General features: G+C 30.4%; 1 protein-coding gene and 1 long non-coding RNA gene across 2 annotated transcripts; both read left to right on the top strand.

The window, feature by feature from the left end:
* The first annotated feature begins 3,557 nt into the window (after positions 1–3,557).
* LOC136987245 (uncharacterized) lies at positions 3,558–20,076 on the top strand. The gene is made up of 3 exons (XM_067284955.1): positions 3,558–3,920; positions 13,523–13,704; positions 19,784–20,076. Exons 1-3 carry the CDS (start codon positions 3,730–3,732, stop codon positions 19,972–19,974), a joined length of 564 nt encoding a protein of 187 aa, XP_067141056.1. The 5' UTR covers positions 3,558–3,729; the 3' UTR covers positions 19,975–20,076.
* A 2,160-nt stretch (positions 20,077–22,236) lies between these two features.
* Positions 22,237–23,748, top strand: LOC136987262 (uncharacterized). Its single transcript, XR_010882598.1, has 2 exons — positions 22,237–22,395; positions 23,158–23,748. It is a non-coding gene; the product is annotated as an uncharacterized lncRNA (long non-coding RNA).
* The last annotated feature ends 4,125 nt before the right edge of the window (positions 23,749–27,873 follow it).

Below are 27,873 nucleotides of genomic sequence, written 5' to 3'. Positions count from 1 at the left end.
AATATATCAAATAAATTTCAGACAATTTATAATTCGGAAAATGTCAAACCGAATTAAATAAAAACTATAATTTTGTTTAGCTCAATTTAAGACAATTATAATTTTAGAAATTGTATTTAAATTATAATGATATTTGTGCAATGATTTAGATGAAAGAAACACACATATATATAGAATTATAAATTAAATGGATTCAATAAATACGAGATAAAAGTGCTACTACTCTTCGTTAAATATTAATTTATTATATCACATTAGTTGTAATTTTAAAAAATATATTAGTTTTGATTTATATTTAGTTACTTACATTATTTCTCTTTTTTTCCCCCCTCCAGTTATTGTAAGTTTTAGGTGTTGAGAATATCTTAACATGCTCAACCAGAGCTTCGTTTGCATAATTTCATAGTGAGATTTGAATAATGATTGGAATTGTACCCATAAAATTTAATATTGCAGTTGCATTTATAAATGTAAGAATAAAAAGCTAAATAGCTTTTTGAGCATATTGGTGGAAACAAAAGTTAAGCAAAATCTTATTTTTTGTAAGCACGTACAATATGCAAATCAGCAGTGTGTACAGGAACACTGGCAAACAAATGCAGGAAGCTAATATTTGTTTTTGCAATTATTTTAAAGCTGATTATTTTATATAAATATATAGAAAGTAACTTTTGCAAGATGAAACAGAAGAATTAAATTTAATATTTTCAGAAATAATTGCGTAATAAAAAATGAGTGGAAATGTATGTCAAATCAAAATGCATTAAAATTCTTACAGAATTCTGTTTAATATGAAATGTCTATTAGAATTGCTTTGTAAGAAATCTACATATTTCTTGTCATAATTGACAGTAGTACTGACATACAGTTAACGTATTTTGAGATCAGCTGATTTGCATTAAGATAAGAAAACATGATCTATATTTTACACATTTATAAAAAGTATCATAAAATGATTACAGCTGGTTTCCAGAAATCAACACCTACAATAAACCATTTATTCAATACAAAGAAATTTCATCTGTGTTAATATTTATCAGATTACACATAAGCTTTTTTTTTCCTTTTCTTTTAATGTTATATACAGGATTGTTGAGAGATGGAATCTGGGGGTTTTTCTCTGGGCCCAGATAAAACTTATAATCAAACCTCTATAAATTAATGTGTGTTTTATTAACAAAAAATGAAATATTTTAAGATTATTTTTATTAATGTAGAAAAATTCTATGTATTTTGTTTGTTCAAAGAAAAAATGGCAAAAGGGAACCCCTGCTATCCCTGGTCACTGTAAAAGCTCTTGATGACTTTAGTTATATACTGTACATCTAAAACTGTTGAAAATCTAATAATTTCAATACTGGTAATTCCATTTATTCCTACATATTTCTCTCGTTACAGTTTTGTCTATATTTTAAAATTCTTTTCTAATGTATTTGGAAATAAGTCCAATACTTTTAACAAGAAACAGTATGATTCTATATTTGATTGTTTTACTTCAGGAAACATTTTTTTTAAACCAATCCAATTTATCGTCTAAACCAGATAAAGTTGAATTGGAATGGTTTCAAAGTGTATTTGAAACCATTTCTTATTATTGGATTATGAAGTGATGTCATGCACCGTGCGATAAACTTAACACTTTTAGGTATTCATTCACTGTATTTCCTGTAATGTATACTATTAAGCTCTAAATTATTTAAAATATTTGGAAAAAGTTATCAAATTAAAAGCATTTAATGTAAATCTCAATTATTATTGGAAAAAGTATACAAAACACAAATTATAACTTTTAATAAACAAAAATCAATTTTTTTCCATGCTTCAATTTTTATATTAATTTTTTAAAATATCAGAGATAAAATGCTTTACCAGTTGCAGAAATTACACAATTAATGACGAAAAATAGCACTTTATCTCACCTTCATTCTTATACAACTATCAAAATTTTAATAGTAACTTTAAAATATCTAATAAAACCTTTTTAAATATTCAAAACATTAAACTTTGGAACATTCACATATACAATTCAAAGAACAATAATTAAAATCAGTTTGAAAATATATTTTAAAAACTAAATTCTCTATAAAAGTTAACTAACAATAAATAAAACTGATTTTTTTTCAACTTTAATAGCTTTAACCTTAATCAATTTTATTTAACAGATACTGAATTAAAGAATTATTAACAAGATGTGATGATAAGTTATACCATCAAATATAAAATTCAATTATAATCCTTTAATTATAACAAGTGTAAATAATTCTTATCAAATAATGAATATTTTTGAAATTAAACCTAAGATGAAATTTTTTGGAGAAGAAAAATATATTATTATAAAGAAATCCTTTGGTCTTTAATCATTTCATATGTTGTATATTTAAGTATTCTATGTATTTATCCATGTTTCATATTAATATAGAGTAAGTTTATTTAAAAAATAGGACGCAATTAGATTTATCAAAAAAAAAACAATTCATTAAACCAAAACTCAAATTTCTTTGAATGAAACAACTTTATCCAGAAGTCCAACTTCTTCACCAAGATTCATATAAATCTATAATAAAGAACAGAAAATACATGATGATGATCTCAGATATAATTAACATTGTTCTTCTATATATCCTATATACTGTATATAGGTTATATAGAAATAATAATGTTAATCTTACATACAAAACAATTACTTCTACATAACCTACATACAGAATATAGTATATATTAAAGAAATATACACATATTCTGCATATATATATCTTCCAATATTCACTTTCTTGCTTTGCTTTAGGATAATTGCACATTAAAGTAACTAATTTGTGTTATTTTAACACAGTGTTCTACATATAACACATAAATATATAATAAATAGCCTTTTATGTGTTTTTATACGTAAAAATGGTTATAAAAAAGTCTTAATTGAGCATTTAAGTGCTAAAAATGTATTTATTTTGAATTTATGTTGTTCTTTTATCCCATATAAACTGAAATATTAAAGAAATTGACTGTGTAATGGTATAAAAAAAATGTATTAAACAATAACACATGTTAATAATGAAGAATAAGAATTACTATTACTTTTTAACTATAGAGAGAATATTATTTTCTATTATTTATATAAATGTAATAATTTATAAAGTTCTATGATACAAAAATAATGTAGCAATGTTTTATTATTAATCATATGATTCATCACTTATGAGGACTTGAACACATTTATATTTTATAATCCTGCAGTTTAATTATAGAAAATTATCATTTTGCCAATAAAATTCCAATCATTTTAAATTAAAAAAAAATAATAATAATAATTAAATGATAAATATTTTGCAAAATAGAATTTCGTAATTTACGAAAAAAATGTATTAAATGTATTTTATTAACATAAATTATACACTTTTCTTTATTAATTTGTTTTAACATTCATACAATTAAACAACAGAAAATCTACAATCTTCCGCCATTTTGTTCAAGATAAAAACGTTCGTCAAATCAAACAGACGCATTCATATTTTGAAAGACGTCACACGTCATTATCGTATACGTCACAGATATTTGAATTTTTCGCATACACCCAAATTGTCAATTTCAATTTATAGAAACGTGCTATTTTGTAAACGAAAATGAACGACAAATGAATATTTTTACATTTTTACTGCCGTAATATACTGTATATTATAGTAAATAGTTAAAGTTTCGTCAAGTTTTTATAAAATCGAGTGCCAAATTTTATTAATGAGAATGAAATTGTGGAAATTAGGGAAGAGAATTCTTGCTTTTGGATTCATTATTATTTTTACAAGATGGATTTTTACAAGAAAGGTTCATTTTCAACAGCAGTTCACCGTTGATATGTTACAATCTTCTAAAGCTGTTTGGGATTTTATTGCTGATCTAAATCACATGAAAGTAACTAATCCTGGCCTGTAAGGATGCAGTAATGCTCTTTGTTTTCTTTCTATTTTTAGACTTGTAATATGACTTAATTATCATTATAAAACTTTATATATCAAGAACAACAAAGAAAATAATAATAATAATTTCAAATCAAATGCTATCCAAATAAATTTCATTTATAGAATTTTTGTAAGGGGAGTGAATACATTTTTATAATAAATTATAATTTAGGATAGGAATACTGCAAAGTAAAACTTTAACCAAAAACTTTTACTCCTGTATTACTTAATAATGATTTAAATTTAAAGACGACACCACATCTCTTCTCTTCCCGATCTGCGTATATACGGATAAATAATTTAGTGATCGAAGCGTGTCGAGTTCTATTACAACCGAATTAAAGCACTTAATAGTGTCGAAGCTAAAAGAGCGCTAACGTTTTCCACCCGATTAGTGGGCCGTCCTCGGGCTCGGGCAGTCAAAAATGGAATTAATTCTATGTGAAAGTTCTGTGGCGACGAAACGATTTGGGAATGATAGATAGCATTTAGTATTGACCGGAAAAAATTTATTTCTAATTATTGAATAAATACTTCTGTTTTAAATTCTTTAAAATACATTGGTTGATTAGAAGGTTAAGCTCACTGACTTTTTCTTATAAAAAAGAAAAGAGAGAGATAAAATGGAATAACATTTGTAAAATAAAAAGCAAAGTTTAATAAAAATCCAAATGAAATAAACATTAGTCTTTAAGCAGCTGATGTTTATATGTTACTAATTATTTCTATCTAAAAATATTATATAGTTTATGCAAGATGATAATAGTTATATAAACAGTTAAATCTTAAGAATATTTTTGGTATTATTATTTTTGTATTTCTTGATGACTTTTAAGTGACGAGCACGGAGTGATGCAGGTTTTCTTTTTTAGCTTTTGTCAAGTCGATTTGTTATTAGACGGAACGGTAATTTCGTGCTGTATTACGCTACCAATAAAATGTATAAATAAATAATCTCCAAATAGGGTAGATGTACCAGTTCTGGCCAGTGTACCAGTTCTGGCCAGAAAACAAATTTAACTTAAAAATATAATCACCACATATTCAGATCTGTCCAATGAAACAAACTTTTATTGTTAACTGTTCACACAGTTAACAATAAAAGTTTGTTTCATTTGTGATTATATTTTTAAGTTAAATTTGTTTTCTGGCCAAAACTGGTACATCTACCCTATACAAATTATTCAAAGTAATTTTTTCTTTATTTCTATAAATTAAATCAGGAAAGTTTCTATTAATATATACAGAATCTTTTTTTGCAACTGAAAATATATTCATTTAAGTTCTCTCTTTACAGTCTTGTTTAGAAAGTGTTAGATTAACAACCATTCTTATCCAAAATATTAATTCTACATCAATGTTTTTCAATTTAAAATTTTTAAAATAAATACAATTCTATTTTAAAATAAAAATAGCTTTTATCAACTGATTTTTCTTTCCAATAATCTTAACACATAGACTTCTCTGCTTTCCTGGAGATAAAAGTTGAAATATTTTTCTTCAGTTCTAGTATTTTGGACTCAATCTACAACAGTTTTCGTACACCTGAAGACGAGTGGAAAGGTCAAAAATACTAGAGAAGTATTTTTTCATTTTTACCTTTAAGAAAGCAGAAAAATGTATATGAAAATAATATATATTTTTATACATATATAGATCACTAGAATATTAATAAAATAAAATTAAGTTAATGGATTTTAAGAATAAATTTTAATCTAATAATTTCCATAATTATGTATAAATATATAGTTTTTAATATAAGAAACTCTAGACATATATCACTGAATCTGTCTATAGAAGAGATTGAAATTTTCAAAATAAGAGTTATCTGCTTAATATTTAAAACATTCATTTAAAAATAAGTAGTGATACTTATAATGGAGCAAACTATAGAAGAAATCAAAATATAAAATAATATACCATTTTTTAAATACTTTTAGTTAATTATTTATATTTTAAAATTATAATTTATATCATCATATATATTTATTAAATATGCATGATAATTATTTTACTATAAGTGCTAATACAAAGTAATAATGCAAATTAACCAACTTGTTTTTTTTTTCTTTTCAACCTTTTAAATTAGAGATCTTCAAACCAAAATACATTTTTAAATCAGTTGAATTAAATTTTTTTAAATCATTGGTTATGGACAGTCGAAACCTTCAATTATCCACACTTTATGGTGCATTAACCGGATTGAACAGTGTTGTTTAAACGTCATCTGCCGTTAAAGGTACGTCGATTAATTCGGTCGAGTAACCGCAGTGGCTAATTCGTCCGTTATATTTTTAATCTTTGAAATGAAAGAAGTGAAAAAGTTTTTAAAACTATCAAATATATTTAAAATTCACAAATATAGTTTTCAAATCAATTTCTGTTAAATATATTCAAGTGATTTGTGTTACTGTTTTAGTTATTTATTCTTATATTGTATTTATGTATCGTTTATATGTATATTTGTACAAGTAATCCGTACATATTGTATTTTTATTTACGGGCTTGTACACTAGACATCTATGAAAATTCAAACGTTCAAAATCGTCCATAACAAACTTTGGTTTATAGAAATCGAAATCGTTCGATTTTTATTCCCGAGGAAGGTCGTTCAAATGGCCGAAAATGTTCAAAAAGTTAATAAAAAGCTTCAGTTTATAGGTTTCTTGTCGAGGTTTGATTATCGAGAGATTTCTTTATTCTAAAGCATTATCTTCGGTGACAGCTTAATGGTAACTTACATCTGAAGTGAAACTGATTTTTGCCACCCAGTTTCCAAAATGGTTTCAATAACAAACACTTCTAGCACTGGCACTCTTGTGTGAACTGTTTATAAACAACTTTAATGTGCATTTATTATATTTATCTTATTATTTTTATTTATTTTCTTTTCAATATTTTGACTGTTCACTTTGCCACCAAGGCAATTACTTCATCATTTCACTCATCATACTGACCCTGGTTACCTTACAATGACCATGAAAGTATGATTGAAACATTCGTTTTATTGAATTTGTCTTTGCTGAAATTTTATGGTTGTATTTGTATCAAAATTTATCTTGAAAAACTTCATATTTCTAATTCTATTCTTAATACGTAATAAGATCTGAAATAATACTGAAGATTAATTGAACATTAAATGGAATTAATGCAAAAACAAAACAGGAAATAACTAATGATAATACCTTAAAATAACGTACTGTATGCTGTATATATACCTGGAATAATAATGAAGATTAATCAAATATGTACTGTAATGGCAAACAAATTGTGGATATTTACTAGCCTGTATGTATAAATTTTTATATTTGTATATAAGTGAATTCGGGAGAGAGTAACGATCTCATAGTGTAAATTTTATGAATTTTATTAAGACTCAATCTAGTCTCAAACTAAAAAGAATATTATTAATATCTACCAATTTCACATGACGTTCTTACAAGGACCAGTTGAGAGGTAGAGCTAGGGAGTTTTTCCCAGGCTCAGGAAAAACTGTACCCATAGTAGTTTCTATCCCTATAAAATTAATGTTATTTTTACTAACAAAAGATAAAATCTTTAAGACTGCTTTTTATTAATAAAGAAATATTCTAGGTATTTTGTTTGTTTAAAAAAACAATGGCTAAAGGACCTGCTAAGAGGCAAAAGGGGCTTACTCTACCTCGAGTCTCTTATGAACTTTCAATGAGCCTGTTTCTTTAGCGAGAAAAGTTATAGTAGAATTCAAGTAAAATTGGTCCTTGAGAAACTTCATAAGAAATTCTTAAGCAGAAATGAAAGTAATATAACTGTTCTTTCAATAATCCATATTTAACGATAAAACAGTACTCACTTCAAAACCAATAACCAGTGCGAAAACTTCTAAAAATCAAACGTTTTCGACTCCCCTTCTGGGATCTTCGTCAGGCTTATTTATGTTTTTTCGGTTGAAACCGGATTCGAAGATTTTTTAAACATAAAGCGTGCTTTGCTTCCAAATAATTTGTAAAAAGGAAGCAATTCACGAGCTGTTATGAAAAATATAATCGGCTCGTGAATTTTTATATTATATACATATAATATAAAAATGTAAAATATAATTATATTATTTAACAATGTTGCGCATCATTACAATGAATTAGTCTTATTCGGTATTTTTAATTAGATACATTTAATGCAATCTGTTTCATTAGTTTTAACAATAATAGTTGAAGCTGGAATTTTACTACTATATATAGACACTAAACACACCCCACATACTTTTTACATGTTTTTAAATAGTGATTCTCTTTAAAAACCTAACAAAGGCTTATCAATCAGGCCAAAAATGTTTGTTTTGATGAAATTTAGTTGCTAGAAAAGGTTTTAAGGAGTTTTTATAGTCTTTATATTCATTGGTTTTGTTAAGTGAGGAAAACATTTATATGATTCCTACAAACAAAACTACAGGTCTACAAATATCATACTAAAACTCACTGAAAACTTAACAGTATCATTTTTGTATTGATAGATCTCATCAGAATTTGTTGCTAGCTGCAAGATCTGTAATTTTCAGACAATCATATAAAAACAAGTTGTAAAATCTATGTTCGAAGTGATCCAAAGTCACATGCGAAATGACAAAAAATTTTGTACATAGTTTTTCCATATGCAATTAAATGTATAAAATTTTTGATAGGATGCACTTGAAAACTTAAGTAAATCTGTTTTCCATTTGTGGAGAAGGACTTTTGTCTATTTAACTGGAAAATTTTCAACAGGAGCATTGTATACAGGAAAATTCTTATGTAATTTATACTATTAAACCACTTTGATAACATGAAATTGTACTTCTGCTTTATGGAGGTTTTCTTACTATTAAAAATGTTTCTCAGCACATTTTTTTGTTCTTCTAGTTCTTTGTGCGTTAGATAATTTAATGCACAAGATACAAGATAAATAAAGAAAGAAAAAATTAAATATTCACAAAATAGACAAAGTTATTGTAACATAATCACAATGCCAGGTTGCAATTTTTAATCATATTTTTAATTTATTTAATATAAAAGATATGCTCTCAAGTTTAGTAGTGTCTTGCCCCTGTACATCATACTTTTCCTGATAAACAACAGAGTCGTGCCAATCATCTATCTAACTCTATTCTGGAGAAAAACTTTTCTATTGAAATAATGGTCTGGACTGGAAGTTTGTAATCAAAGCCTCCTGCCCTTAAGCTTTCCATATCTGATCTACTTTCACCTTTCTAACTTCATTCTCGAGATTAAAAAAGGACAGACAAGTAGACGGATGGATGCCAGTAGGAATTTATAGGTCTGCAAAGTTAAAAATTGCTGCCCAATAAAATATTTTTAATAGAAAGAAAAACTTTATAAAACAGAAGTAAAAAGCTATATAATGTACTTGTATTTTAATCTAATAGTTTATAACAAGTCCTTAGTAACGTCTTCTATAATGTACTGAATATTTCAATCTCCTTTCTACTTCTCTTTTTCCAGTATTATTAATCCCATTTTTCTAGGGATTATTGCTTTTATCCAATTTGGCTTCATTTTTACAGCCAGGTGCCCACTCTTTTTTAATTCAGTATTTGGGATTTGCCAGAGTCATCAGGCTCTGTATCGCCTTCTCTAGTTAATCGGTGATACGCGGGAAATAATGCCTTCCGAGAGGTCATTTAAGGGTAAATGGCCCTATTCGGGTATTACAGACGTGGAGAAAACCCAGAAGACTCCAGCTTGTCCTGGTGAGGTGCAAACCCACGACAGAACTCCCGGTGTTCAGGGAATGGAACCGCTTGGCCACTGGTGGGCCAATTAATTTTCTGTAACAATATCATAAAAATTAATTTTCTAATTTGATTAATTGTTACAGAAGCATTATGAATAAAAATTTTATGTTTTAACTGTGGTTGTAATTTAGATGATAGTACAACTTTCAATAAATAATTTGAACTTATACACATTGATACATAAATCACAGAACCTTAATTGTTTTAACACACCCTTTTAATGTCAGACTCAAGATAGAATTTTCACTAATTAAAGTCTTATTTGCTTACTCCATATTATGAGTACATTCCTGTATGCATCAGTCCCAACCAGGACCGATTATCGAATAGGCAAAGTAGACAAATGTCTAGGGCCCGTAATTCGGAGGGGCCCGGCTTCAGTGCAGAAGATTTCTCTGTTTCAAAACGAGTTAAAAATTATTTAAGAAATTCGATAGGACAGAAAAGGCTGTATTTAACAATTCCTACTAAGCTCCGCTCGACTAGCCATTACCTAAAAAAAAAAAAGGATCAACAGCCACCCGTGCGTCAGAAGTAATGTACGCCACGGGATCTCTCGCACCATCTAGAAATATTCCTAGGGCCACCTCTCGTGGTAGTACTGATGTATGGTTATGATTTATTTTCTAAATCTAAACTTATACATCGCGACATCGCATATTCGATGTAGCAAGTTGCTCAAGTGCGAAGATATTACAATTCAATAGTGTTTTATAAGAGTTAAAAAGGGTGACACCACAATATCCGCACCGGGTGTCACCCATGCTAGCTTTGCTGTCACATTATATAAGATTTGTTTAGAAGCAACTTATTTAAATGGGGCCCCAATTTAAATTTTGTCTAGGGCCCGCTAGAGGCTTAATCCGGCGCTGGTCCCAACCACAGTCAATGCATTGGTGAATGGTGTAATAAGCTTTTTACTGAAATGTCTGACAACATTAAGAGATGGAGGAAGCAAATATTTGTAGTCTTATTTTGTCAAAATAATTTTGGGTTAATACAGATCAGTAGTAAAAATGGTGTTAACAATATAACTATGGAGTTTGCCATATTACTTATCAGAGCTCATCATATCCACATCCCAATGAGTGCAATGTGTGTCAGTCGCTTGCACCGACAAACTTGCCGGTGAATATCGGAACACATTTCGATACATTGCCGTTCACCAATGTACTGTTTGATGCATACTTGAATGTACTTTATCAGTTGATTATTTTCTTCAGTATAGACAAGTCTCAAAATAATTACATTAATTGGATTTTATTTTATATGGAAGAGTTACTCCAAATCCTGTTTCATACTAATTTTTCTAATTTAAATTATAAAAATTAATAATATATCAATAGATGACAAATGCCTGATTTAAATTAATTTATTCCTGATTAGTTTAATCAATTTGCCATTCATTTCATATTCCAATTATGACTTTCAAAATTTTGATGAGAATGATTTTTATTTTCTATACTATTATGAATGCTAATAAGCTATCATTCGTAATGAAACTCGATATATTCATTTACACTAAACCCAATTTTCTGCTTTATTAGAATGGACAAATTAAATTAACTAGTATTTTTCTAGCACTTTCAGAAACTCAAGTCCTTATTGAGATAAAATTGCAATCAAACTTCTCTACAAAATCAACAGTTTTAAATGATTTTGTTTGGTCACAGTTTTCTCTGATGATCTATTTGACTGCCTGAAAGTGTTAAATGGTTAAATTGTATGCTCCAATCAATATTGAGATGGAGTTTATTTTTTATATTTGTTTATGTATTCAATGAAAAATTACCGAAGTAATGATTTCTTTAAATGTTTTGTATTGTTTATTTCCTTCTTGCATATCTTCTGTTTAAAAATTTTAATCAGAATGATTTTTTTTAACTTCATCTTACAGATATAAAAATATAAAAAGAAGAATGCTTCTTAATATCTGTTGTGAGTTTGGCCAAGCCTACAGTCAGCTGGATTTAGGCTTGACCTGATAAATGGATGGTGTGGATAAACCAAAAATTTCCAAGTCAACCAGGACTCAAACACAGATCTTCATAGAAGTAGTCTAGTGGCTTTTATCACATTTGCTGTTATAAACCAGAATGATTAATTTCTGCAACTATTAGATTTGAGTTTAAATTTAATTCAAATCCTGATGACTTTCTACAAATTTCTCATCTGATTAAAAAAGAATCTGATGCTTACCATGTACGAGATTCATACAAAAAGCAATGCACCAGAATGTATTTTGTTGCAAGTATGGCACATACAATGTGAAAAGTGAACGTCTCTTAGTTACTATCTTCAGCTATTCGTGTTATTTTTTAACAAAGTCTCCATCCTTGTCTTTGGCTATACATCAGCATTAAAGAAGGGTATGTATTCCAGTCCGGTACCAGTCCTGATCCTGAGCAAGCAACCACTTTCTCACAGCTCTCACATCTTTATCTGACTGAAACTTTATCCCATGAAGTGCATTTTTCAAAGGACCAAAAAAGGTAAAATTCTGACAGTGCTAAGTCAGGATGGTACAGTGGATGCAACAATACTATGAAGTTTTTCATGATTGTATTGCGAGTCTATAGACCTCACATCAAGCACATTATACAGGTTCTTCTCATGTCTGATACACTGATAACATTTCTCCAACTTTCTCAGCGTCAATGTAGTTCTCTGCGAGATCTTTTATCTCAGAGAGAACTACATTGACACTGGTGGATCTTTTTGGACATGACATCTATTAAAATGACACCATGAATGTCCCAAAACACAGTGATCATAACCTTTCCTGCTGATGGAATGACTTTTTTTCCTCTTATTCTTCTTCTTCAGTGAATGGGGATGGTTCCATTGATTGTCACCTTATTTCAAGTTCAAAGTAGTGCATCCACATTCCATTTGTGGGAAGAAGCAGGCCAAGAACTGCTGCAGTTCTGATACAGTGGTTTTCCTTGTTGCTTTTTGGTTGGTCATGAGCTGCCTGGGAATCATCATGAACATACTTTGGCATATCCATGTTCATGGATGATTTAGTGAACACTCACTCCCCGAGCTAATGGATAAACACTCTTTCAGCTGTTGTACTGTAAAGTGTCATTCCTCCCAAATCATTTCATAGACACTGCGTCATGGCTGCTATGACAGCTGAAGCGGGATGAGCCAAATCGTTGAGAAATGCCATTCCTGTTCTTGTTGAACTCACTCATTTTGTCCAACGACTGATGATACTTCAATTGATAGCTGCAGTATTATAGACACCATACAATCACTTGTGAATGCATGTTGCTGAAACTTACCATTTTTCAACAAAGCTGCAGTGCTTTGCCTGATGACAGGATTTGAAATTTTGTAAAAGCTTCGAAGTACAAATCCTCAAAAGCAGAGACACATTACAGTCTTCATTATATCATATATGAATTATGGTGCATTACTTTTTGAACAATCCTTGTATCTTGCAATAGCCAAATGGAGAAAACTAGAAAAATAGTGGTAGTTAATTGTGGGATTTGTGTCACCAACAAGCTGGCCATGTGGAGTTTTTCAGGTTTTCTCTGGGTGTCTATCACTTAAATAAGAGCCAGTTTTCCATAGAAAGTCCTTTCAAAAGACATCCCCTGTGGCAGATCACCCATGTTGTTACCATATTCCATTAAACCAACTGTTAACGTATCTGTCTTGTGTTGTGTCTTGATAGAATATTCAATCTAATTATATTTCCAAATACTAATTTAAAATATAATATAAAATATTAAAAAAGTTAATACCTTTATAGTTTATATTTAAAAATAAAATAATTTTTTTTTTATGTTAGGAAAACATTTGAAATTATATCTGATAGTGGAAGTCATCAAGAATGGCAATACAGTGCAATTTTAACAGAATACAGAGATCAATTTGGACTTGTTAATATCCATGCAGAATTTACAGTGAAACCACAAGGAAAGGATTATCTGATCATATCTACATACAATATTTGTAAATTTTTTATATGTGGTAAGATTAATTATTATTATTAAATTTGTAGTCATTATGTTACAAAACATATTAAATTTGCTTTAATTTATTATTATTGTGGCATCCCCTTCCCAGAGGGTTGCAGCTGATGAACCATTTCTCTCCATCTTTTCCTGTCATGAGTATTTCCTAGGTCAGTTTCCACCCAATCCTTAATGTTATCACTCTATTTGGAGGAAATAATTATAAACAAATTTGGTTTGAATATCTTTATATATTTATTTTCTTAATATAGAGGAAAGTATAAAAAATTTGAAGAGGAAAAGTGCTTTCCACACATTCCACATTATTATTTTAGAATTAATACCAAAAAACCTTAATTCTGATAAAAATGGAATATTAACAGACAAATTGACCATTTAAAATGGCCATCTTCAGGTTCTAAAATGGAATATAATAAATAGAACAGAATTTATAAACATTAAAAAAAAAATACAAATTTACATAGAAAGTCACATGCACAGGAGCATAAATACATTAAATAAAACATAGATAATAGGAATAAATAATTAACAAGAAAAATATTAAACACACGACTATGATGTTATTTTTTTTGATACAGCATGCCTACTACATCACATTTCAGCTCTGACACAAATTAAATATTTGGAAAGTGTTGAAATTTATAAATGTATTAATAAAGAGACCACAACTAACTTTCAAGATTCTGCAGTGGTGTCAATGCTTGGAAAACATTATTTGAAGTCTTAGTTTTCTTTATAGCCATTTTGCTATATTTATGTTTTTACTCATAATATTTGTATATATCATGACACACACCTTATATTGCTGAGAACAGAGGCGTAGCTACCGTGGAGCAGTTGGAGCAACCTGCTCAAGGCACACAAATCATGAGGGCACCAAGTTAGAAAGGGCTAAATAAAAACTCGTAAAAACATTTATGGAAAAAACTTTTTGGATTTAATAATTAATCAATTAACTATTAGGTTTGAATCCATTCGACAATTATGTACACTTTTTAAGTGCTTATCATCTACATATCTTGTTGCATCATCTGATAAAAAGTATACTGGAAGGATCAGGATTGCTACAATTGGCATATCCCTCTGACATTTTTCCTAGTTTTGGACCTGAACTGCTTTGATTTAAAATGTGTTTTTATACTCGGGTAAAAGAAATTACTTCTATACGCAAAGTTGCCAAACTACTTTTAATGTACGCCACAGCTTCAAGTAGCTTCTCTGACATTATCGCAGTATGCCTTTTTTTTTTTTAACTTTACCAACAGTCTATAAACAGAAGTTCGGGACACCAATGTTGCCTATGGAGCCACCATATTGGATCCTTAGTTTCATGGTTACACCTTTGACTGACAAACTTTTACAATTCTTTTACAGAATACAAATCATTTTTTAAAAAATAGATAACAAGAAATTCGACTAATTGCAATTGAAAAAAACAAATAACCAAGTTTGCTCTAGAAATACCGTACTAGAAGACTCAATATGACGACTGCCGCTATGCATCACGGTATAGAGTCCAGACCTTGACTTTACTGGCAATGACAGTGACAGCAGAATGAGGTTTTTCAAAACTAAAATTAATCAATATCTATTTAAGAAGCAGCATGCCACAACATCATGTTATCTCTGGCTACTATATCAATAGAAAAAACAATAGCTTGTCAACTTGATTTGAAGGAAGTGATTGACTGATTTGCAAACAAAAAAGCAAGAAACCAACAATTTTAAAGTTTTTTTTTTAATGTATTATTAGGTATTTGTCACGAAACTAAACTTGCATACATTTTGTCAATACAGTTTATATAATATGTAGTAAATATTATTAGGTACTCCGTACTTAAAGAATTATATTTTGTTTTATTATTATATTTGTATTTATTAAATTAAATATCTTATTGTTGAAATGCCTTGAATCTCAAATAAATTATTATTAAGTAAGGTTTTAAATCGAAGTAATTAGATATATGTTTTTAAATTAAATGTTCAAAATAAATTTCACGAGCCATCTTTCGAGGAACAAGAGGCACACCGATTCTACTTGCTCCAGGGTGCTGAATATGTAGCTACACATCGGCTGAGATCCTACTTTATTGCTTTAAACAAATGTTTTTAACCTTATCAACAGGCCGTTGTCAATTCTCTGGAATGTTTGAACGAATATGCAATAACAAATTCAAATTTAAAGATATTTGAACATTTTGTTAAAATACCAAAATATACAAAAACATAACAAACTATAAATACATGAAACTGAATGAATTAAAATAAATAAAATAAAACATAATATAAATATAACAACATAATATATAGAATTATATCAACTGCAGTTAAGTATTAGATTTTAATGAGCTATTCTTGATCATATATTTCCAGGCCAATGATAAGACTGTGCATCCTTGTAATTTAAACATTTGCCAGTAAGGCTAGATTTATATATTTCAAACTTTTCTGAACTCAATGCTAGAGTCGGTGAGCACACCAGTCTAACAATTTTGGCCTCGGCCCATTCAATTATTGAACCATCGGTTTGTGTTACTCTGAATAGTGCTGTAGAATAGTGCCCTTTGTTCACGTCGTACATATGCTCCTTAAGCCATTTTCTGAGGTTTCTGGTGGTGACACCTACATACTCTTTGTTCAGACCTAATTGATCATTTTTATGCAGTATCTTGTATATCGCAGATTGTTCTTCCTTCTTGATCATATCTTTGTCATTCCTAAGCAAGTTATAAACTGTGGGAGCCCTTTTTATGGTAATCTTGTGTACTTATAATTTGCAGTTTCTTTCATAATATTGGACATGCTTCTGTTGTAAGTGAATTTAGTAACAATGTTATTCATAGTTGTCTTTGTCTTCTTTTTGCTAGGATCTGAGTAAGAACTTGTTAATCCCTCAATGACTTTTGCTCCAAATCCCAATGTCCTAGCAATGGTTCTAATCCTATCCAACTCATGCAACCTGTTGTACATATTGGAGAATAATGGAATGTTTTTCTAACTAGACCCCTAAATGCTGAAAGCTTATAAGTATGTGAGTCATTGGAGGAGGAAGGGATGTATAATGGGTTGTGAGTGGGCTTGATGTATACTTTTGTGCTTAAGGAACAATTGTTGAATAAAATGTCAATGTCTAAACAATGCTTTTCTGTAGTACTAAGTTGCTCCAATTTAAGTTTTAAACCATCTTTGTTGGAATTTATCTCATTCAAAAAATGTATTTTTCTATCATTCCTCCATAAAATGAATACATCATCCACATATCGGATTCATCATCCACGTATAGGATTATGTCCTCCCTAAAATTCCTAATAGTGATCTGGTCTAATCTGTGCAAAACTAACTTGCAGAGTAAGCCGGACATTGGGCTACCCATCAGAACTCCTTTCCTTTGTTTATAGATTCAGTCCTTAAAGCTGAAGAATGATTGAAAACATATCAGGTGTGCAAGCATGTTTGTTTTCAATCATAAGAAAGGCCAATGCATCTGGGTTCAATCTGTGCAAGGTGTCAATTAATGCATGATAATATGAATACAATTTTTGGATGGATATAGACTTTCAAAGTCCATGATTGATCCAACCTCCTCATCCATTAATTAAAGATAGGGCTTGGAGCTCATTTATTAAGTTTTGTGGGTTCTTCGTAATAAAACAATCATTCCCAAACTATTCAAATAAATATCTATGTAGGCACATCTCCAGTTTATACGTCAGCCCTTTACATTTCTCGATTACCGGTCTGATGTCTTTGCTGCTTTTGTGTGTTTTTGCAAAGCTGAATAGTCTGGGTACACTTGTGCATATGATATGGGATCCTTTGAGAAAAGGGAAGAGTGAGGTAATGGGTGATCTCTCCAACCTCTTGACTTTTCTGTTGAATTTATCAACTATGCTGTGATCAACCCTTTCACACTCAGTTTTGTACTTTTTCTTTGAGAAGAGAGTCATGCCGGTCATTTAACTCCTTTCGGGAGGAATTTTTGAATTGAAATAACACGATCTCCAATTTGCTTCGGAAGTTTATATATAGTAAATCGGGGCTGCCTGCTCCTAAGGTTGCCATATCTGGTCTCGTTTTTCATCTACCTAACTCTGTTCTTGAGATTAAGGAAAGATGGACAGATGGATAACAGTGGAAATTTATAGGTCAACAATTCTTCTAAATTGCAGCCCAAAAATATCAAATTCATTCACGTGAAAATTTTCTAGCATAGGATTTCAATTTACATTTTAATTATTTTCTAGTTGATACAATTTAATGCATAATGATGATATTTCTTGCATTCTTGGTATTCCCATTAATAAGAGTAGCAAAATTGCTTTGGAAAGTTTTCATAACTTTGTTTTAGGTAATTTAGGTAAGATAATTTTATACAATAAAACATACCAATTACAGTTTGAAAAACTTTCTTCAATCAGTGTGTTCAACCTTTTACTCATCATGGACTGGTAAAATTGTAGATAATTTTCGTGGACTAAATACAGTGGTACCTTGTACTTCAAATGCTTCAGAATTTAAGTGCTAAATTTGACAAAAACGTGCTTCGGAGTTTGAATGATAGTTCAAAGTTCAGACTGCACGTGCAGTGAGAAAAATGCACTTGAAGCATAAAGTAAGCATCTAAATAAAGAATACAATCTCAAATTAGTGATAATGTGTTAAATTTCACAACTGTTATAATTAAATCACACACCTACATTAAGTAACCACAGTGGTTAAAAATATGCAAAAGCTTTCCATTCAACACAATATAATCTTATTAACTGTGACATCTGAGAAGTGTGTGGAAGTAACAAAGCCTAACAAGTAAGAGGAAGGCTGTAAATGTTGATAAAGATGAAAAAAGAATTTATCAGAAAGCACAAAAGAAGTACAGTACATGTTTAAGATGCCGAAGTCGACAGTGTGTGAACAGTATAATGCAATTTTCCTTTTATTATAAGGTATTTACATATTTTATTTATTGTTTCCGTGTTTTAATTTATTATTAGCGCATCTTATTATGTTATTTCTATCTTAAATTATGTGTATTTACTGTTTTAACTTTATCGAAATGGGTATTATTTGGGATCTAGGAATGGATTTGTTCACTTTCCATTATATCTAACAGAAAAAATTGATTCAAACTTCAAACAATTAAGAGTTTGATCAGCTTTCTGGAACAAATTAAATTTGAAGTATGAGGCACCACTGTAATCACATGCAACTATGAATTATGCTTGTGTGTGTATATGCTTATCTAGAGTTACTGTACATAACAAAGTATGTACAGTAACTCTAGATTACTAATTAAATGTCTGCCAAAAATCATGTCTGAGACCAATTTTAAACCTCCAGAGGTATACAACTGTTTGTTTTTCACAGAAGTGGAAAACAAACAGTTGTATACCTTGTTATAAACATGTACAAACTGAAGACTTATTTTAAATGTTAAAAAACTTTTTTTTTTAATACATGGAAATTAAACTTCTTTCAATATGAGTCTTGAGCTTCAATTGTTTTCATAAGAAGGAAATACAGTATACCTCGAGTTACGTCGTTTGTCAAAAAGTATATGGAAAAATAAAAATCAAGTTTGTCATTTTATTCAACTTTACATCCGTTTGCCACAAATATCGAAGTCGTAATATCACTAGAAAAGCGTTAAAAGCACATAAAATCATATTAAAATATATACATTTACAGTAAATGTTAATATAATCATCATAAATCCTAGAGAACGAAACATGTAAACATCTGTGTTTCTGTGTTGTCGTCTTATTTAGCGGTCTTTAAGTGCTCATTATTGGCATTTTCCACTGTAGTTTCGACTTACGTCGTAACTACACAAGTAAATTCGACTTATGTCGCCTCTCCTGGAACCAATTACCGACGTAAGGCGAGGTATACCTGTATACTGTACCATTTTAGTTATGTAAAATTCTCTGTTTAATTTGGTAAAAAGAAAAACAGAGAATTGAATATTTTTTTACAATTTGCTTACAAATTGTAATTTGATATATTGTATTTAAATAAAATTAGTTTTTATTTACATTAAAATTGGCTTTGTTAATTGTTTTGTTTTATTTTTCTAGCTCAAATTAACAGCACAATGACCTTTAAAGAAAATGAAGACAAAAATTATAAAACAAAGGTAATCGAAGATGTGGATATTGTTCTGTCTTACATCTTTAGTTGGTACATAAACATAAGTAAGATAGAAACATACCATAAAGAAAAACTTATGAAAATTGCATCCCATTTGAACAATAACAAGTTGAATTAATTGTATTACAATCCCTTGTATTCTTTGTGTTATTTCTTTACCAATATTTAATTTATTATATTTGAAAAACTAATAAAGTATAATAATTTGATGTGAAAGAAATACTTATAAAACTTTACAAGTAATAACTTATACAGGGAGTCCTTGTTAATTTGAACTTGGATAGTTTGAAACCATACTTTTGTCCCGATTGCAGATATAGAGATTTACACATTAAAGAATTCAGTTAGTTCGAAAGTGGCTACTTCGAAATTCAAAGTGAAAATTCTGTCCAAACTGTGATATGAGTACGTTAACTCGTTTATTTAGATCAAAGTGCCTCCATACTATAAGAAGACAATAGACCAAAATCAACTCTAATCTGGTCAATATGGTTTTGCTTTTATGCTAACACATTTATGGGTGTCACCTTACCTATAGACTACCCTTTTTTCTTTTATCTCATAAAATATGTCTAGTTTTCAGGATGGCAAGATTAGGCTACAAGTAGCAGGTAGAGATTGAGATTTGTAGGGCTCTAGGCTACTACTTTTTGGGCTACTTTAAAAATAATTTGGTATACATTCTGAGGAATTCTGCTTTACTTTTTATGAAACATATATATCTGGTGACCTGTGAGGTTCTCGTCAGACTCACTGTTTATCTGTAGTTAATTTATATTATTATTATTATTTATTGATTAACAAAAATAGCATTCTGTATATGTAACCATATTAAGTAGCGTAGCTAGCATGGGTGACACCCGGTGCGGATATCATGGTTTCACCCTTTTTAACTCTTTTATAAAACACTGTTGAATTGTAATATCTTTGCATTCGAGCAACTTGCACCATGTAATGAATATGCAATATCACAATGTATGAGTTTAGATTTATAGAATAAATCACAGTAAGATTTTCGGCTGGTGCGAGCTCCCGTGGCGTCTCCTCATAGCGAAGAAACTGTCGTGTGAGGTGAGCCATTGACCTTTTTTTTCTTTTTATTTAGGTACATGCCTACCGGACGTCACCAATACATGGGTGACACCCGGGGCGGGCCCCCCTAGCTACGCCTCTGACCATATTCCATTTACATAATAAATTACATCAGTTATGTGGCATTTGGCATATTGTATAGATATATGTAAATCTCAGATAATTCAAAGTCCTGATTTCGTCCCTTGAATTTCAAACTAACGAGGATTTCCTGTATTAGAAGAAAGTCTTTTTCGTGAAATTATTGAGAAGCAAGTACTGAAATTGTGAAACTGATTCAAACCAAATCTATATGTCGTTCAGTAAAAGACGAACCTTTCTTATTTGGTAAAAGTCTGATGGCTTATAATGGTCAGATAGTGTAATAAGATTTTAAGATTCTGTTTTCAGTTATCCAATTAATAATCAGAAAATAGCAGTAAAATAAATTTTTGTATATTCTAACTTGAAAGTTATTTAATAATAAAATGATATTTATGTGCAATTTAAATTAATATAAAATGGATTTATACACTATAAGGTTTAAAACACGAGGCAAATATATCAAAATGCTAGAAAATAATGCTGTTGTGCATTAAATTATACGTAACAAAACATTAATCAATCGATCAGTAGAACTATTTTATTAGATCTCGGTCGATTAGATTCTCGACGGCAACCTTATGCTAAGAAAATACATAACTATTTTATTGGTTTTTATTCAATATGTAGCAAAGAACATAAGGAATTCAAAGTTAGTTAATATGATTACGTGTCTTAACAATCACGAAACTGATTGCTCATCAAAAAGACCTTGAAAAGTTCATCATTTGTTGGACAGACTACATCAGTAATATTAATACGTGGAAAATATTAGAATTTTTGAATAAACTTAAGAAACCTCATTAAATTAACTTCTGAAAAAGATAATTTAATAACGTTTCTTAGGTTTTTTCCAATTAATTATCATTATTGGGATCCAATACAGAAAGAAATTATAAGATTCCACAAAGCCACATACACTTGGTATTTGTGTTAGTTGTTTTCTTTTCAGTCATCTCTTCTGAACAACTAACATTATTTATCATCATTTAAATTTAATAATCGTTTTTGGTATTTTTTTTTGCATAGTGAAATCAATTGTTTTATCTAAATATTAAATTGTTTTTTAGCCAATATTTATTAGAAGAATATATCTGCAAAATGCCTCTGTTTACTAGTTACAAATGCTTTAATATGCTTATGCATGTTTGTTGTTTTGTTTGACTAATCAATTTTGCTAATTTTATATATATAATCTTTTTTTCATCTATGAAATTATCTTTTTTATGGTTATTATTATTGTTATTTGTATATATATATATATATACTTTGCCGGGTATTGCATTAGCTGGCCGAGTGCCATTGTGGAGATGTTCTTAGGCCGTGGGCGTAGGATTCGTCTGCAGCCAGTGCCGTATTTAACCAAGTAAGGTTACTTATCTGTAGAACTATGCAATATATAAAGTAATTAAAGTTTTATTGCAAAGATTTATTGTAATGTTAATGTTAAGATCTAGTTATTGGATTGGAAGTGCTGACTATTTTTTACACACAAAAAATGTTTATCATCATTCTGTGATTTTTTCTTCAATTCTATTTATTTGTTTAAAGAGTAGTAATGAATTTTTTACACAAATAAAAAGTGTTTTAAGTTTATAAATAATTTTGTCATAATGGTGTTGAAAACAAGCCATTTAAATTCAATGAGAATAAGTAGAAACTATATTGCTTTGTGCAATGAAAATTAGCTAATAATTCTGTTTTTATTACTTATCTCTGTTAATTCTGTAATAAATACTTAATATTTTAACTATTACAGCAGAGCATCGATTATCCGACTTAATTGGGGACTGGGGTTGGTCGGATAACCGAAAAGTATGAAAAAATACATTATTAGTATAGTGTATTAGGCCTGGTTTAAATACTAGCCTCCCTTTCATGGTCGGGCCAGTGCTGCCAGCTAAAACATGCAAAAATTTAACAAAAATAATAATAAAGTAGCCAAGACATAACCAAATATTGTAACGCCACATCACTAGCGGACATTTGAATTTGCCGACTAGAACGCGGTCGGTTAACCGATAAGTCGGTTAATCGGGGGTCGGATAATCGATGCTCTACTGTAATATCATTATTTAGAAATAAAACTAATACACTCACACTTCATTATAAATGTGCTCCATTACAGCATGAAATCCAATATAAGTTATGTCCCAGACAATGATTTATATCTAATGCAGTGTTATATGTAGGATGTCCAAGAAGTTGCATCTCCAGGTCTTACTTCCCCAGATTTTGGGACGTTGGGGGAGACATTTCCTGCATTTGCTATAGGAGAAACTGCAAGTGTTGTAAAACTTTACTTGAACATTTTCTACTTTGGGTCCAGATATATTGCAATCTGGATCCCAATAACTATATTGTAGTGGAGTTGAAGTGTGCTATAGGATATGTATAAATTTTTATGATTTATCAAGTTTTAAGAATGTTAGTTTAATTCTAATTGAGAATAAATTACTTTATTGTGGTTTTGAACCAATCCTACATGTATTAATTACAATTATTGAAGGAAGCTAAATTGCTTTCACAGTGCAATTTGTAAACATATTGGGAAATTCAAGAAACGAATGTGTTCAACTTTAATGTGCCAAATTTTGTAATTCTGAATTGACTATATACATGTAATAAGCTATAAATTTTTAATATAAATGTTTTTTACATCCTTTATATAAAAATATGTACAAAATATTAATATTTTATTAAAACATAAAAAGTGTCATGTCTTGTGATAATTAAATAAGTTTTATTTATGTTTTAACATTTTATAAAATTACATTTTACTCATTTCTCTGTACTTTGTTAAATTTTAAATATAATGAGTAATAATGTCTGTTGACTCTCGACTTAACAGATTCTGATTTAATGAATTTTGGAAACAATTTACCAAAAATTAGCATAACTCAAAAATTCAGTTAAAAGGTTTTAATGAATAAGATTTTGTCTGTCATTATCTCTGTAAACTTTCCACAAAATTAATTTAGAAAGATGAAATGATTAGATTTGTATTATTCGGGTCTGCATATGATTTCTTATCGTACCAAATTTTATTTCTGGACTGCAATTTGCAAAAATTGTAGATCTATGAGGATCGTTCAAAAAGAAACGAGCCGGAGGCCTAGGAACAGAAACCCTTACCTGTATGTCAGAAGTATTGGCCCTGGATGTTGAGGCACTTGTCCCACTGTGACACAAGGCAGTGAATGGCTGTCTCGTAAAAGTCCCCATGCTGCATTGTCAACCGGTTCCGAACATACTGCTGGATGTTGTCGTCCAAGGTGAATCATTTGCCCCTCAGAGCCTTCTTTAGGGGACCAAAAATGGCATAATTGCAGGGAGAGAGTCTTGACTGTATGGAGGGTGACCGAGGAGCTCCCGCTTAAATTTTTTCAAGAGTGCCGTGATTGTGTTGGTAGTATGAGGCCTGGCATTGTCGTGGAGCAGAATGACCTCACAGGTGAGCTGTCCTGGTAGTTTCAATTTGATCGCTTGGCAAAGGGTGGTGAAGGTTTGCAAATAACGCTGGGCATTCACCGTTGTCCGGTGCCGCGGGAAGTCAATAAGAAGGGGGCTGTTTTGGTCAACCGTTTACAACACAACTGACCACGGTGGACGATTGATGCGTGCTTCTGCTAGCTTTGTAGTCACGTTGTATGCACCCGTGACCCTCTAGCGTGGGGCTGCAATCTTCCGTGCTATTGTCGGAACTACACATTCTTACACATTCAAGGATATTACAATTCTGTCATCGGTTTTCACATTCCAGCCTCGGCTCATTTCTTTTTGAATGATCCTCATATAAATTCCACTATCAATTCAAAAATTTTCCCCTAAAAGGAGTTAGATGATCAGCATGACTATTGTTAAAGGAAAAGTATGATTTACAGGGGCAAGCTGCTACTAATTTGAGGTAGAGCGCATATATTTTAAATGAAATAAATTTAAAATATTAAAAATTTCAGCCTGGCATTGTGACGATGTCACAATAAATAATTGCTCGTAATTAATTATATTTGGATCAAACAATCTATCAATGGTCGTAAACAGTTTACTTTTTGGGGCTCTTCCTGCCCTGTGGGTGCCTAATAGAGCTTATGCTTCAGACCCTGTAATCCTGGATGGCCCTGAAGCAACATTTTCGGTATCCCGCAGTTTGAACCGTTACGGGACCCTTCCGAAACCAGCAATGAACATAACAGTTCAAACTGCAGGATTCCAAAAATGTAGGAAGGAACCCACTGTGAGTAATTAAGTAATGCTGCAAGGTGTGATTTATAATGTATCAATTCATATTCACATAAAGTTACTTAATTGTCTTTTACTTTGCAGTGTTACAAGACTACAACTCTACAGGATTTTGTCTTAGAGGGGAACACACACCTAATTTAGATCGGCTGACTAACCAATTCACTAAAATTGTATTCCTTAAACACTACTAGTTTGGACTTATACCATCTTCATCTATCTTCGTAAGAGCGAGTCCACCAGTGGCCGAGTGGATAAAACCACCCAACACTGTTAGCTAGTTGTGGGTTCAAATTGAATTTAGACAAAAATTAATAGATATACAGGATTCCAATGTAAATCTGTCTCTGTAATCCAAAAAAACACTGATAGACACATCACACAGCAATTTCTGGTTAGCAAATTGTTTTTTATTTACAATTGAACTACATATGCATTTTGGATTGGTATAATGTATTCCAACCCCGTCCTCAATGCTAGTTCGAATAAAACAAAAAAAATTTAAATTAGAACACGTCAATGATATATCGTAGAAACAACAGCAAAAATAAAAAAACACTTTTCACCGTTATGTTCCAGATAGCATGTTTAGGTTTTTTTTGGATTACAGAGACGGATTTACATTGGAATCTACCATACAGCAAGCCGATTATATATTGATATACAGGAGTTCAATCAATATGGTACATATGTAATAATCAGTAAATCCAGTAGATAAAATCTGATAATTGATATGGAACAGTATTTCAGAGATATCAAAGCCCTTTCATCGATGCTCAACCTCACGAAACCTCACGAACAAGAAAATAATAATAAATTAGGTGAACCCGTTTACTTTATTGATCTATTTAAATGAATACGAGTCGAAAACTTTGGTTCCTGTCTATTTAAGGAAAAATATGATCATTATATACCGTTTAAGAAAGTTAGTATTGTTCGATACAAATCTGTGGCACAGAATGAAACTAATATCAGCATCTCAGAAAAAACAAAAATGTTACAGAACATAATATATATTTACTAAATCTGCTTCTGCTCCTTTAAGCAGCAGAATATAAGCAGATGAGGATATCCTCAAGTTTATAATCTGCTTATAATAATCAGGAGTTTCAATGGTATTGCCACAGAATTTTGGAAGAAAATAAGCATGTTTTGCAAGATAAGTAAAACCATGTACAAAATGATCAGATATCAACGATGATTAAATGAATAACCTGTATTTCATATTGCCACGAGTTGTCGGTCTCACTTATTCTTTGAAATAATATTTTTTTCTAATATTGCATTTGAAGCATCTGATTTTTGATAAATTACATTCTTTCGATCTTTGTTTACATCTTATAATATACCTAAGAGTAATGTTAAACTTTACTTAATTTACTTAATATAGCTAATTCTCAATTAAGTGCTTGAAAATAAGGAACTTACTTCTGACACTCACCACAAGTGTATCGCGTCGATGGGATTTCGTGATAATTTTAGTGGCATTACGTCGTGTTACCATCAGGACATTCGTTGCATTTTGTAGAAACCAGCGAGGCCATTCGCCATCCCACCACGTCCTGATAGTAACACCGTCTCCTGAAAATAAAATCTATTACCTGAATGCTATTAAAGTGAAATTCTTACAAACTTGTTTGCTGATTTCTGCTTTACAAATTTCACTTTCTACTTAAATGATTGTTGAGTATTTTGTCTAAACTTGACGTAGGAAGACGATTGAGTGAAATAAACTAAATTAACAATAAACTTTTTCATAAAAATATAATTGTATGAATGAACTAGTATATCTAGTGTACCAGAGCCCCTTCAGCCGCCATTCAAAATTATTGAGTGGCGTTTCCACTTCCCAGGACGAGGACCTAGGAATTGGATTTCGGGAAGCGGTGTTGGTGTTATGTGACGGGGTTGTTTACAGCTGTGACACGTGATATGTAAATGAATGGATGCGATGAAAAAATTAGATAATGATTCAATTTTGAATGTTATCGTGAAGGGTGTTTGTAAGGAAGTGTTGTAATGAGTATATACATTAAAAGAAAACATAAAATCTTCAATTCATAAAATACACGCTAACAGATGCATCAAATAATACATACTTACCTGATGCTGAGTATGGCTTGATCAACATGATGAAAACTCTTGAGGGAAATCTGGTACTTGCAATTATTGAACTCATCCGTATGGACATAAACTTTGTGACATTTTACTGCTATGTAAAAACTCTTCGTGTACCAATTAATGTATCTGTACGAATGTGTCCACGGACTTGTCCCCGGGCCAGATATTTACAATGAGGGCGTGCTCCCGGACCCAAGAATATTCTTACAAAGTAAAGCAACGACAAGTCAAAAGTATTGAATAATTAAAATCGTGAATCATGTATCTAACCCAATGTCTGTCAGACATGTAATATTAATTGTGACAAAAGTATTAAGAGAGTATTAGAAGCCTTTATTTATAAATCAAACATATTTACAGTTAGGTGTATTAGGCAATAGAAGAGGAGTAATTCAGTCCCGAGAGGATACATAGGGAAATGATATATGACATGTAAACATGGGCTCAGTGCCAGCCAGAAATCAGAATGATGACATAAAAT

This window comes from Centruroides vittatus, unplaced genomic scaffold, assembly GCF_030686945.1.
Source record: "Centruroides vittatus isolate TY-2023 unplaced genomic scaffold, ASM3068694v2 contig_1216, whole genome shotgun sequence".
NCBI classification, from domain to species: Eukaryota; Metazoa; Arthropoda; class Arachnida; order Scorpiones; family Buthidae; genus Centruroides; species Centruroides vittatus.
The sequence above is the reverse complement of the archived record's forward strand: the minus strand, read 5'-3'. Positions and strand labels throughout refer to the sequence as shown.